Source organism: Heterocephalus glaber, unplaced genomic scaffold (assembly GCF_053883595.1).
Source record: "Heterocephalus glaber isolate CG9 unplaced genomic scaffold, H.glaber_assembly_v1.0 deba00001428, whole genome shotgun sequence".
Classification (NCBI taxonomy): domain Eukaryota; kingdom Metazoa; phylum Chordata; class Mammalia; order Rodentia; family Bathyergidae; genus Heterocephalus; species Heterocephalus glaber.
The window spans coordinates 32729110-32743623 of NW_028258293.1; the positions used below are offsets into that span (position 1 = coordinate 32729110).

Consider the following 14514-nt stretch of genomic DNA (forward strand, 5'->3'; position numbering starts at 1 on the left):
AATGATAAATAATGCATTCTTTTATCTCTAAAATACTTAGTTTATTATAGTTAATCAGGTCCCTCCATAAACGAAAATAGGACTAGAAGGTAGATGTTACTAGCCTCAGTAAATACAGTTTCACTACAGTAATCCAATCTGATACATTTCTGTCTAGTCTACAACAGACAGAGATAGATGAGCTGATCTGATCTGATTCATAGTCCTTACTCAAAAGTAACCTTAAGAATTACTTTGGAGATCATATGAGGTAAGCAACATGAGGTAAAACACTTTTTTTCAACTGTAAGGCATCATTCCGTTTTTCAGGAACACCCAGCATGCAATGTAAAGGTCAGGGGCAGTGCAAGATTAAAGCCTATTCACATTCACATTGTTAGGCTTTTTAACAGATCCATTCCACTGAAAGTAAGCAGAATCTGAGATTTTAATGTGCATTTCCCAGATGACTGAACATCTGTTCTTGTGTTACTGGCCATTCTTATACCCTAATCCTCGCCCCATACTGGGGATCGAACTCAGGACCTTGAGCTTGCCAGGGAGGTGTGGTGCCACTGAACTACATCCCTGGCTCTTATACCTTTTTAAAAATAAAATATCTGTTCAAATCTTTTGCCCATTAAAAAAACTGGTTGTTGTAAAGGTTACAAATTCTCATTGATGAATGTCATCATATTGTAATTGAGTCTTTTTTTTTTTGGTACCGGGGGATCGAACTCAGGACCTTGTGTTTGCAAGGCAGATGCAGTGCACTGAGCTAAATCCCAGGCCCCCAATGTCATCGTATTGTATACCTAAAATGTACCGATAAAATTAATGAAAAAAATGGGTTGTTTATCTTCTTATTGGGAATAAAACTTTTTTTCCCAGTTATTTTATTTAGGGAATAAAACTATTTATGTACTCTAGAAACAAATCCTTTGTCAGATATGTGTGTTTTGAATATTTTCTTACATCCTGTGACTTGCCATTTTGTTTTCTTAATGAGGTCTTTTGAAGAATAAAAGTTTTAATTTTGACAAAACTACAATTTTCTCTCTTCTATGATTCCTGATTTTTGTCTCTTATATAAAACTTCTAGTTACCCCAAGGTCACAGAAATGCTTTCTTCTTTTTGAGACAGGGTCTAAGTAGCCCAGCCTAGTCTGGAGCTGGCAACTGTCCTACCTCAGGCTCCAGAATGCTGGGATTACAAGCCTGTGCCACTATGCCCAGCAGAAATGTTTTCTTCTAGGAGTCTCAAAGTATTAGATTTTACACTTAGGTCTCTGACACATTTGATTTAATTCCAGAGTGGTGTGATATGAAGGGCTGATGTTCTTTTTAAATTATTCCTGTCATTAGACAAGAAGAAGGGAGGGTGCAACAAGGGGCAAAATACATTACACACTCTGAAATCCTTCCCAAATGTGAAACTGGGGGAGGGTGGAGTAAGGAGGGGGATGAAGAGGTATGATTAAAGTATGCTATGTGCATGAACAAATCTGCCAAAATGAAACCCATTAATCTGTATAACCAGCCAGGCATGGTGGCACACGCCTGTAATCCCAGCACTCAGGAGGCTGAGGCAGGAGGATCACAGTGAGCTCGAGGCCAGCCTGGAGTACATAGGGAGATTCTGTCAAAAAAAAAAAAAAAATCTGTATAACCAATATGCATAGTAAGAATGCAGAAAAAAATCTATTTATCAACATGTTATTTACTTTACACACTGAGGGTCAGTGTGATAGATCCACACATGCATGTAGTGTACACTGACCACATCCAGCCTTTTTCCACCCCACTCCTGCAACATCCTTCTGAACCTTCATTAATCATTATTCTACATTTATGTTAGCTTATTTTAGCTTCCCATTACAAGAGCATAAAATGTTTTATAAAGAATGAAATCCTGTCATTTGCAGCAAAATGGCTGCAACTAGGACATAATGTTAATCCACACAAGCCAGACACAGACAGACACCCACCCACCCACCCATACATACATACATACATACATGCATTGTCCAGTTGATTCAATTGCTAATAGTTTTTTTGGTTTTTTGAGACAAGGTTTCATTATGTTCAGGCTGGTCTTGAACTCACTATGTAGCCCAGGCTGGCCTCAAACTCAAAGTGATCCTCTTGCCTCAGCCTACCACAGCTGGCTCTAATACTTTTGAAAATAAAAAGAATATCAGGCCTGGCGCAGTGGCATACATCTGTAATGTCCGCACTAGGGGTCATGGCGGGGCTGAACAGGGAAGGTTGCAGTGAGTTGGAGGTCGGCCTGACCACAAAGCAAGATCCTGTCTCAGAGGATGGGGGAGAGGGGAGAGGGGAGAGTGGGGAAGAGGGAGAAGAAGAACAAAGTACCTGTATTTGTGAAGAATACTGCTCTACATTTTTCTTTCTTATAATCTTTGCCAGGTTTTTTTCTTCCTTCAGGAAGAACTACATATTATGGCAGATACACTTTAATTTGTATTTATTACCAAGGTTGGTTTGTAGTTTCCATTTCCTGATGTTTCTACACTTCTTTAATTCTTTGATTTTGATCAAGGTTTTAAAAATTTCTCCTGATTTGGAAAGTATAGATTGCTCTTTTAGTAAATTTAACATTCATATCTTACAGACTTAAACACAAGATATCTCCATTCTAGAGCAATATAAGAACCACAGACATATTCTTTTCTGATCATCTCCACTTTTCTTTCACATTGCTTTGGATTATTTATTTGTTTGCCGTTTCTTGGGTACTGGGGATCAAACTCAGGACCTTGCACTTGCGAGACAGGCGGTGGCACCACTGTGCTAAATGCCAGCCCCTGGATCATTTAGTTTTGTCTTGTTTCTGTATCCATGATGTACTATTTTAAAATAATTTTAAAATGGATGAATGATAAGCTTTAGTCTTTCTTTTTACTAATTTTGCATTTGGTTTTCCTGCTTTTCTTAGCTATTTGAGATGCAAAATTAGTTTATTTGTAATCTTTTGATTTCTTTTTTATAAGCACTTATTGCTATGAACATCCTTTTTAGTACTGCATTTTATGTAGCCCACAAGTTTTGTAAGAAATTTTGAAATTTTTGATTTCTTAGATGACCTATTGTTCATTCAAAACTATACAGTTCATTCTCCACGTATTGTATAATTTTAAAAATTTCTTTTGTGGACTTCTAGTTTTATTCCATTGTGATCAGGAAAGACCCAGGACATGGTTCTAATTTTTTAAAAATTTGTTAAGGCTTTTACAAGGTGTGGTGGAGTGTGCTCGTAATGTCAGCAATTGTGAGGGTGAGACAGAAGGATCTCCAGTTTGAAGTCAGCCTGGATTTGTCTTGGAAAATAAAAAGACTTGTGGCTTTATATATAGTCTACTCTAGAGGAAGTTCCATGTTCTGATGAAAAGAATGTATATTCTGTGGCTGTTGGATGAAATGTTCTGTAAATACCTTGAGTCCATTCAATTTAGAACATAGTTTAATGTGATGGTTTTTTGTTGACTTTTTTGGTGACCCATCCACTGATGAAGGTGGGGTATTGAAATCCTCCAATATTATTGTATCAGAGCATATCTTTCTATTTAGTATAATAGTATGTTTTATAAAATTGGGTGCATCAACCTTAGGTGCACTTAAAATTGTACTGATCCCCTCATCATTAAATAATGACCTTCCTAAAGTCTATTTTCTTAAATATAAGTACAGTTATTCTTGCTCACTTTGAGTTTCCATTCACTTGGAATATCACTTCCTATCCTTTCACTTTATGTGTGCTTTTACTGGTGAAGTGAGTTTTGAAGGTAGCATATTCTTGGGCCTCACTTTTAATCCATTCAGGCAGACTATTTTTAATTGGAGACTTCAGACCATTTACACTCAAAATTATTGTTGGTGGGTAATGATTTACTCATGTTGCTGATTTTTTTTTCTATTTTGAATATTCTTTGTTCTTTTCTTCCTTTTGTTCAATTTTTGTGGTTTGATGGTTTTCTGTATTGATAAGGTTTTGTTTTGTGGTTCAGGACCTTGTGGACGGTAGACAGTCACTCTACTACTGAGTTACAACCGAGCCTGAGTATCGATAAGGCTTAATTTTTTTTCTACTTCTCTTCTGTGTACCTGATCTTCTAGTGGGACTTATACTTTCACAAATTTTCATTATGACAGTTAGCTTTCTTTTGCCTCAGGACGTAGAAGTCCTTTAAGCAACTCCTGTAAGGCTGGTCTGGTGGTCACGAATTCTCTATTTTTTGCTTGTCTTCAAAGATTTTTATTTCTCCATTTCTGAAGGACAGCTTTGCTTCATTATACCTATTTTTATAGGTATACCTTTTGCTTCACTATACTTATTTCTGAAGGGACAGCATTCTTAGTTGAGTTTTTTTTCTCCAGGACTTGGAATGTCATTCCATTACCTTGGCCCAAGATTTCTAATGAGAAATCTGTTAGTGTAATACAGATACCCTAAATTGTGACATGGTACTTTTCTTTTGTAAAGTTTAGAATTACGACAGTTGACTATAATACACTGTGGTGAAGATCTTTCCAAGTCATGTCTATCTGGGGTCCTTTTGGCCTTTTGCATGTAGGTACCCTTATCTTTCTCAAGATCAGAGACAGTTTTCTCCAATTATTTCATTGAACAGGTTTTCTATGACCTTAACCTTTTTTCCTTCATCTTTGGATATCCCAAAAATATAGATATTTGTGTGCTTGATGGCATTCCAAAGGTCTTAAATATTCTCTTCATTTTTTATACTTCAAAAGACATGTTCAAGGGCCGGGGATTTAGCTCAGTGGCACCATGCCTGCCTCACAAGTACAAGGTCCTGAGTTCAATTCTAGGTACTGGGGGAAAAAAAAAAAAAGACATTTTCAGGTCTTTTTGCTACTTGACCTAGTCTGTTATTGAGGTTTTCAGCCATTATTTTTTATTTGACCTATTGAACTTTTCATTTCTAAGATTTTTGTTTAGTTGTTTTTCAAAATATCTATTTCTGTGGAATTTCTCATTTATATCCTGTTTTATCTTACTAATTTCATTTAACAGTCTATCTGAATTCCCTTGGATCTCACTGAGCTTTTAAAAATAATCATTCTTTTAATCAAGCATTTTAATCTGTATTGATTTCTTTGGGCTTTGTTGCTAGAGTTATTGTGTTCTTTCAGAAGTATCATGTTGCCTTGTTTTTTCGTATTTCTTGTGCTTCTATGCTATGATTTTCATATCTAGTTATCTTCACCACTTTTGTAAGTGGCTCCTCCCAAAGATGAGTCTTACACTGTTGGTTTAGTATTGCACGGCTGGCTCTCATATCAGCTGGGTACTGTAGTATAGTCTAGTCTCCCTATAGCAGCTTTGGCTATAATTAATGACTCTGGGCACAGTGTGTACTGTGGAGTCAGAGAGACCTACTGTCTCTGTGGCTGCACAAAAGTCACCATAACAGTTCGAGCAAGTGTGGTGCAAACAGCAGTGGATGTGGGGTATTTACTGTGTGGCTACTCCTACAATGGGAGTGGTGGCCCCAACTGGGCAATGAGATTTATCAGGCACTATTGATGCTTTGTCTACTACTACCAAGGGCCTCTGGGACTGGCAGGACCAGCAGTGATGGGGGTGTGAACCACTTGTCTTCCAACCAGGCAGTGGTGCAGTGCTGCATGAGAACAGGCAGTGGCAAGAACTGCAGAATCCCTGCCATGACATTCAGCCCTGACAGAAGCGCATGCTCAGATGTGATGAGTATGTGGGGTGGGGTGGGGTGGCGGCAGTGATAACATTGTACCTTTTGGAAAGGAGCACACACAGGGGCAGGCCCCTCACTAATGGGAAGGGCAGTAGTGGGAACCAAGGTGTTCCCTCCCAGCACTGTCAGTAGCAGGTACCTGCATTCAGTTCTGGTACTGGCCCGAGTCCATATGCAGCACCTTCCATTATCTCTATACTGTAACACCTGTACCCTACAGTGCAGGGGACCAAGTGGGCTTTGGTCAGTCATTCTTCTAGGTTAAATTGGGTTTGTGAAGCAGCTGCCTCTCCCCGGCCTAAGCCAGTGCAGTAGAATGCACCGGAGCTCCAGAGATGGGAATATGCAGGGGTTTCTGACCCCCAGCACAGCCCATATTCAGATAATAGTTCATGTCTCAAGATGGCTCTAGGGGTTCAATGGGAAATGATGTGAGAGGCTTTTCCAAAGCAAGGCTACTGTGCAGACTTCAGGTTGCTTACCCAGCTGGACTGCAAACCTGTAGAAACTTGCCAGTAGCTAGGACTGCCAGCATTTGGAATGACAATTTGCCAAGACTCCTCTTTTCACCCTGATCTCTGCAAAGAGGGGACTCTCCTCCTCCAGCCATGGAGCTAGGGTGGTAGGGTTGGGTTATTTTGTTTCTTTGTTCCAAGTCTCTGAATCTTACAAGGTTCCAGTCTCTCTATTGCTGATTTCCAGTTTCTCCCATGGCCATTAACCTCATTATGCAACCTGTTACTTTGGTTCTTCTTGAGGAGGCAGGAATGACTGCTGGGCATCTCTGTTCAGCCATCTTGAATCCCCCAGAAACAGGTCTTAATTCCAGTCAAAACTGGAAATAATCCAAATGACCATTAACATGAAAATAGATAAGTATATGGTGAAATATAAAGATATGTACACTGAATTACTACTGGGAGTAAAAAGGAATAAAGTTGTGAAAACATGAAAAACATGAGTAAATGTGTTTAATGGATAGAGACTTTCAGTTTTCCAAAATAAAAATATCTCTGGAGATGGTTGTACACATTAACGCAGTTACTAAACTGTACACTTAAAAATGGTTAAGTTGGTAAATTTTATATTATACATTTTATATTTTTTTTAAAAAGGAAAAAATCATTCAGAGGAAAGAATATGTTACACATAGAAGAGTAAGAATGAAAACTGATCTTTCTCTAGAAACAGTGAAAATTAGAAAACTATAGAATGGCATCTTTCAAGTGCTGAAAGAAAACAGAACTGCACTCTAGAATTTAATACCCTGTAAAAATCTCTCTCAAAAATGAAGGTGAGGGCCGGGGATTGGTTCTGACACCTGCCTCACAAGTACAAGGTCCAGAGTTCGATCCCCGGTACCCTAAAAAAAAAAAAATGAAGGTGAGGGCTAGGAAGTTAGCTCAGTGGTGATGCCGCCTGCCTCACAAATGCAAGGTCCAGAGTTCAATCCCCAGTACCAAAAAAAAAAGAAGGTAAATGCATTATAGATAAATGCAAGCTGGGAAAATTTTTTACCATAGGATTCACATGGCAAGAAATGCTAAAGGGAGCTCTTCAAGCTGAAGAAAACAGTTGGGAACCTCACTGGACAATGTTTCATTTTTATTTTCAACACTTACACATATGTTAAGAATTTACAAGGGGAAGAAAAGCCTTGTATAGTTATGCACATATTTACTATTTCTCTTGTTCTTCCATGATCCTGATGATCCAAGTTTCCTTTTTGGTACCATCTTGCTTCAGCCTGAAGAACTTACCATTTCTATGAAAGCAGATCTGTCCTGGAAATTCTATTTTTCCTTTGTCTAAGAATATACTAGCGGGCCAGGGATTTCACTCAGTGGTTCCGCCATGTGCCTCTCAAACACAAGGACCTGAGTTTGATCCCCGGTACCAAAAAAAAAAAAAAAAAAAAAAAAAAGTTAGGGCCGGGGATTTAGCTCAGTGGTTCTGCCACCTGCTCCGTAAGGGCAAGGACTCGAGTTTGATCTCCAGTGCCAAAAAACAAATAAACAAACAAAACAAACTAAAGTATATATTAGCTTTGTTTTTAACCTTGAAGGATACTTTTACAGAATATAGACTTCTAGGTCAGCAGAGGTTTTTGATGTCCTTTTCCACTAATTTCAGATGTGTTTACCTTTACAACAGAACACTGTTGTCATAGAGGTTTTAGTTTATGCCTGAGCTGGGTGTGGTGACATACACTTCCAAACCCAGCACTGAGGGAGGCTGAGGAAGGAGAATTCCAAGTTTGAGTCCTACTTGGACAATTCAGCAAGAGAGGACCTGTCTCAAAAAACAAAAAAGGGCTAAGATATAGCTCAGTGGATAGACACCGGGTTCAATCCTTAGTACCATACATATAGTGTACAAAAAAAAAATCTATGTTTATAATCCCAATATCTGGATTATCTGTCTTCTGTTGATAATTTCAGACTGCAAATTCTGTCTTTCCTTGTGTGATAGCTCAAATCTTAGCTTAGTTCACATAGCCTTTGTTATGCTCATTTGGGTAGCTCCAAGTGATCCTAAGAGCTGTATAATTTCATGCGCAATATTCAGATTCCCTTCTCCAGATGTCTCCACTTTGAGACATTCACACCTTTCCAGCCCCCAAGGGCTTCCTTTTATGTCTCCTCTACCCAGAAAGATGGAGTTTCCCTGAAAGTTTTGGCCACTTGCTTCACTGTGGAGACAAATCAACAAGAGACAGAAAATTTACCTCTGTGAAGTCCTTCTCCAAGTTTTTCTCCCCTCTATAATCTCCTTCCCTTTATTTACTTTTCAGAAGTTCTGGTTTTATACTATGGATTTTGTTCATTTTGTGTAGCTGTAACCAGTGAGAGGCACAGTCTAAAGTGGCTTCTGCCACCATAGTGGACAAGGAATTTGTAAACTGTTTTTCAAAGTTTCTGTACCTCTACTAGAATTCACCATGTATTTACCCATAGATTTTAAAAAATCAACATAATTATTTAAAAATCTTTGTAGGCTAGCTCCAAGATCTAGGTTTATTTTAGTCTGTGTCTGTGTACTGAGTCCTCTCCACTATGAGTTAACTTGGAGATACACCTTCCAGGTCACACCCGGGGGTCTGCCTCCCTTGACCAGGCCCCATCTCCTAACAGCAACTCACCTACAATACCCTCTTGGTCCAATCCTGTTCTATTTTTTTTCCCAATCCTCTTTTTCTTTTTTCCCCCAATCCTCTTCTAAAAGACCCTGCCTATGAATGCAAGAGGTTCTTAGGGGACATGCAGGTATAAAGCATAATAAGTACCTTCAGTTTTTAAAAAAACAATTTTTTTTCAGAGTTTATAAATATTACAGTGGGTTTAGTAATGATACAAGGTACTCTACTAATACTACCATTCTCAGAAACTATGTGGTCTTCCTGGACTTAAGAAAACTTTCTTCCCAACCTCGTTCCCTTAGAATTCTAAAAACACTATTGAACTTTTTTTCTCCAAAAATCTCCCCAAGAGAGTGATCATTACGTTCTTGCTCCCTCATGCATGCAAGTGTAAAAAAAGATGCTGAGGGCTGGGGATTTAGCTCAGTGGTTCCGCCGCTTGCCTCACAAGTGCAAGGACCCGAGGAGTTTGATCTCCGGTACAGAAAGAAAGAGAGAGAGAGAGAGAGAGAGAAAGAGGGAGAGAGAAGGAAAGATGCAGAAAAGCACAGACTGGACAAGTATCCACAACAATGCTGCCTCTTCAACTATCTATATATGTTCTACTTTCTCCATGCATTATGTCCTCTCTCTTCAACACACATTTATTGATGTTTATTATGCACCTACAACATGCCCTCACAGTCTTATCTTCAAAGAGTTGTAACATATTAATACAAACATGTGGTCAGGGATTTAGCTCAGTGGTGCCCACACCTGCCTCGCAAGCGCCAGGTCCTGAGTTCGATCCCTGGCACCAAAACCAAACCCAAAAAAAAAAAAAAATCATATGCTCAGGGTAAAAGGAAATAAAAAAATCAAACACAAATACAAACATGCACACTAGAAGGTAGAATGTTCTAAAGGGTGTGAGATAAAAAAAAAAAAAACGTGGTCTGGATTATAGATGTGGTGGCATACACCTGTAATCCCAGCACCTGGGAGATGAGGCAAGAGAGGATCACTGCAAGTTCGAGGCCACCTTGGGCTACACAGTGAGTTTAAGGCCAGCCTGGATTACATAGTGAGTCCTTGTCTCACACACACACAAAAAAAGGAAAGCAAAAGAAAACCTGGTCTGGTAATTCACAATAGAAAGACTAACACAGGCTTTCCAGAGGAGGAAGGGTACAGAAGGTAGTTTCCTGCTGTCAACTAAAGCAGACACACTTGCAAAGTTGTTCTCTGGTGCTTTAGCTGTACCGTGGGGGTGGAGGTGGTAGTAGTTAATATTACGTAAAGAGTGATCTGAAGACAAGCTACACTGGCACATCTGGTGTTTATCAGAAAGGCAGGATCTCAGGATCCTGGCTAAGCATACTGAATCAGAAAGAGCATTACAACAAGACGCATGGATATTTCACATGTACTAATATTAACTACCATTAGGAATTTAGGATCTCACTTTTTCTACTCCCAAATAATCATGTGTAGTAGAAGTGGAGGGGAACCACAAAGAACAACTGGTAACATGTACTGAATATCTACTACTAGGTACATGATGTTTGTTTTGCCATTTTGCATTCATTAGTAATCCTTTGAATCATTTATTACCACTCTGGAGATAAGAAAAATTGAAGGTCAAGGAGATTAAGTGGCTCAAAATCACAAAGAAAGGAGAAGAATCTTGATTTGAGCCCATACATGACTGATACCAAAGACTAACATGTTCTTCATTGTATTTCATTACGCTGCCTCTCTGGTCTGTGGTTCAGAAGAATTAAGTGCTATTTACAGGCTTGCCACCAACTAGTTCAGTGATCTGGGCCAACTCAATCTATCTTTTTTAGAACTCAGCTCTTCATGTATAAGCTAGGGGAAGACGAGCCAGAGAAAGCTCATGTGGAAGGAATGATGCTGCTTCAGGAAAGTGGATGTTTAAGGCTGCCTTAAGACTGAGTGTCGGGTGCCTCTGGTATAGGGGTAAATGACTCAGGAAAGCATCAGTACAGTAGGATAGGGGTAAAGAAGACTAAAAGAACGAACTTGGAAGAGCTGGGTTCTCATCCCACCCCCGTCATTTGTTAGGTGTAAGCCTCAGTTTCTTCACAATTAAACAGTTAAATTATCTACACTGGCTATTTCTCAGTGTATGTGGCAAGTTCAAAAGATACTATGAAAATATTCCTATGGACCTGATCTATTAATACAGCCATTTTCCTATTTGCCTTAATTTTTATAACATCAATTAGATCTCTCTTAATTTAGGAACATGATTTGTAGTCTACTTGGCTATGGCAGCAATTGGGAACTAGCTCTGACAAAACCTATTTGCTGTGTGCGCTTGTTTCTTCTAACAATGGGAATAAAAGTTAAAATAGGTATAGGTTCTGTACCTGTGAGAGAACTACCTGAGTTATAAGAACAAAGATCATTATTCAACAGTATGGAGACTTCACTCTAGAACTTTCTCTGATGATGGAAATGTTTCTGTTCTGTCCAGTACAGCAGTCACATGAGACTACTGAGCACTGAAATGTGGGTAGTATACCACTTTAATTAATTCAAATAGCCCTATATGAATAGGAGCTACCATATGTAACAGTTCTAGAGCAAAAGTGAGATATAGATTTGTTCAACAATGTTAAGGCTGGGCCGGGGATCTAGCTCAGTGGTTCCGCCACCTGCCTTGAAAGCACAAGGTCCTGAGTTCAATCCCTGGTACCAAAAAAATCCCACAAAACAATGTTAAGGCTTTACAGCTATACTTTTTTCTCTAATCACAAAAACTTTAGTCAGGTATTGGAAATATCAGATGATGAAACTTTTTATTCAATTTATAAGGATTAGAGAGGCAGAGAAACTAGGGCATCATCATTTGTGAATGATGATATGTTTTATGTAGGCAGTACAGGAGACCCTATATATAAATTAAAACCAAATTTTTAAAAATAAATTGCTACCTAAAGGTCAATGTTTTATTTTTTGTGGCTATGCTCTTAAGGCCAACAAATAAATTTTGTTATTTTTCAGTTCTGAAACTCTATCCCCTCATGCCCTTTACTTCTAAATCAAACAAAACACTTTTATAGCATAATTTTTTGATGAGAGGTTTCTCTGGTACCCAATCATCACTTAGTAGCAACACAGATGGATACCAATAAAATGTGAAGGTTACATAAACAAAAATCATAGTTTGTTACATGCATGTTTGTTTACATGAAAAGGCAATATTTTACTCCCTTGTCTTTAAAATTAAATCCAGGGGCTGAAAACACTAGGTCCTGTGAGTGGCCACTCACCCAAGAAATGGCTGTAGCCAGCTCCTACCTTGTGTTTTCCGTTCTCCGGCTTATGCACTGGTGCAAGTAGAGATACTCCTGAGGCGCGCTGGTGGACAAGGGGGGCTGCATGTGGTTTGACATAGGAGGCTCAAATGTGAACAGAGTTGGCTGGCTGGAGTGTGAGGGGGCAGAGGACTTTCGTTCTCGGAGCAGGTGCTGACTGGAGCTGCTGAGCTCAGCTGGAGAAGAGCGTGGGCCGTGGCTGGCTGAGATGTTTCTCTGGGAGTCTGTGAAAAGGGAAAGAACTCAAGTGAAAAGGGAAAGAAAGGTGTTCTTATCCTAAAGAAGGGTGTAGGAGGTAGAGAAAGTGTTAAGAGCAGAGATACTAATCGAGCAATACTGAACCCCCGCCCCCCCAATCCTCCCAGAGAGGAGGGCTGATACCTCTGGGCCACCCTGATTGAATTTGAGAGGCTACTCATGGAGTAGCCTGGAGGTCACATGGCCTCTCAGGACCTGGGATGGATCTGCTCCACCCCAGGAGGTATGGCTACCTAAGATCTAGGTATGTGACGTTGGCCCCAGGCAAAGTCAGCTTCTGGAGTAGGGAGTACCACAGCCTTCTTCCTCTCTGGTGGCTTCTACTGTCATTACCTCCCTCAAAGCTACGCTGACATTGTTCAATGAGGCACTACAGGAGGAACTGGCCTGTGCCTTACTGCTTTACTGATAAAAGCACAAATGTCTTTGGAGCTGGCCCTTCAGACTTGACCCAACTCCTCCTGCTTGCTCGTGCAAGTCCTGTGAGGACAGTGCTGGCCCCAATCCCCACCACTTTGTCCACTGGTCTTTTTTCCTCTCTTAACTCTTATCTTAAACCCTCCTCTGTTGTGTTAGAAAGGAAGTGAGGTGTTAAGGACAGATAATAGCTTTGCTATACCCCAAGCCAAAGGTATTATTCACTGGGCTGGCTCTCTAATCTTGTCCAAATTCCTTAGCATAACATACAAGGCTATTCACAGTCTGATCTATTTCCTGCTTTTCTCCACCCATAAACAAGGCATATGGAAGCATCATTAGTCCCTGAACACACTAGCCTCTTTTGTGATTTTGTTTTGGCTTATGCTGTTCCATCCGCCTGGATTTCATTTCTACTCTCCTGGCAAACTCATATGCAGACTTTACAACCCTATGAGGATATGATTTTTTTTTTTTTCTGAAACTTTCTACTGCTTCTGGTTTTGCTTCTGCTTCCATTATAACCATGATCATTCTGTTTCCCTGCCTAGCCCTTGGGTTTCTGAGAACTGTGGCTGCGATGTTGTTATCTCTATAGCCCCAGCGTTTACCCAGTAAAGGTCTACATAGAGGTTGTCAGTAAAATAAGCAAAAACTCTCATTGAATATTCAAAAATGCCAACAGTGAAACTGATGTTCTAAAGAAATAAAGGTTGAAACTAAGTTCAGGTGATGTGCTAGCTGCTAAGGCAATGTTTTGGTGATGGTGGCTACGGTTATTCAAATCCTATCAGAGGGACACAGTTCTCTATCTACCACTTCTTGTTATCTGACCTACTTTAGGCTGTGCCCTTCTCATAGCCCTAGGTGGGATCATCAGCTCATTAATGCTCCACAGTCCTAATTACTCTCCAGTCATTTTTTTTTTATACTAGGCAGGACATCTTCTGCCAGTGTATAAAGAAGTAAAGCCAATGGGCCTCTGGGGAAAAACTGTTCCACTGGCAGCTGTATTGACCCCAAAATGAATTCCCACTACAGCTCTCATAGTGACCTGGACATTTGTTGGAAGAATCAATGCCTTTATTACTCCATTAGATTTGCAGGATGAGTGCTCTAATGAGAGAGGGCTTATGCTAGGGGACACAGTAACCATGGTGCCAGGGGAGGAACACAAGCTGCTGCCTGAAAAGACACAGGGAAGGTTAAAAAAAGTCTCTGATGAGATTCTATATTCCCTGTTACCTCTGGCCTTCCCTTCCATGGGAGTATTCCTCCCCCTCTCACAGCTTCATTGTAGGTCTGGAGCCTCTCCCAGGGTAATCCTGTCTACTCCCAAACTTCAGTTATCACCTGTGTGAGGACCACTCTCAAATCTCAATCTCTAGCTCAGTTCTCCTTTCCTGGGCTCCCTACTGCCTCCTCTGGCCCCAGGCATCCCCATTCAGGTGTCCTACAGCGGCTCAGTATAACAATCTAAACAGAGCTCATCACTCCTGTTTCCTGTCTCTGTGAAGCACATCAATATCACCATCCCATCAGCTCTCCAAGCCGTAATCCTGGGCATCGGCTATGCCTGCCCTGTTCCTCAACGGCCACATCATGGTTATGTTACTGCCCCACATAAGAATGGCTCCTT

At 40.1% G+C, this 14514-nt stretch overlaps 1 protein-coding gene across 1 annotated transcript in view; it reads right to left on the reverse strand.

The window, feature by feature from the left end:
- The window catches only part of Gab2 (GRB2 associated binding protein 2), a 194847-nt gene that overhangs the window by 16494 nt on the left and 163839 nt on the right, over positions 1–14514 (reverse strand). Inside the window, exon 3 of the mRNA XM_004869685.4 lies at positions 12184–12424. Coding sequence (XP_004869742.1) covers positions 12184–12424 — 241 coding nt within the window. The remainder of the gene's footprint in view (positions 1–12183; positions 12425–14514) is intronic.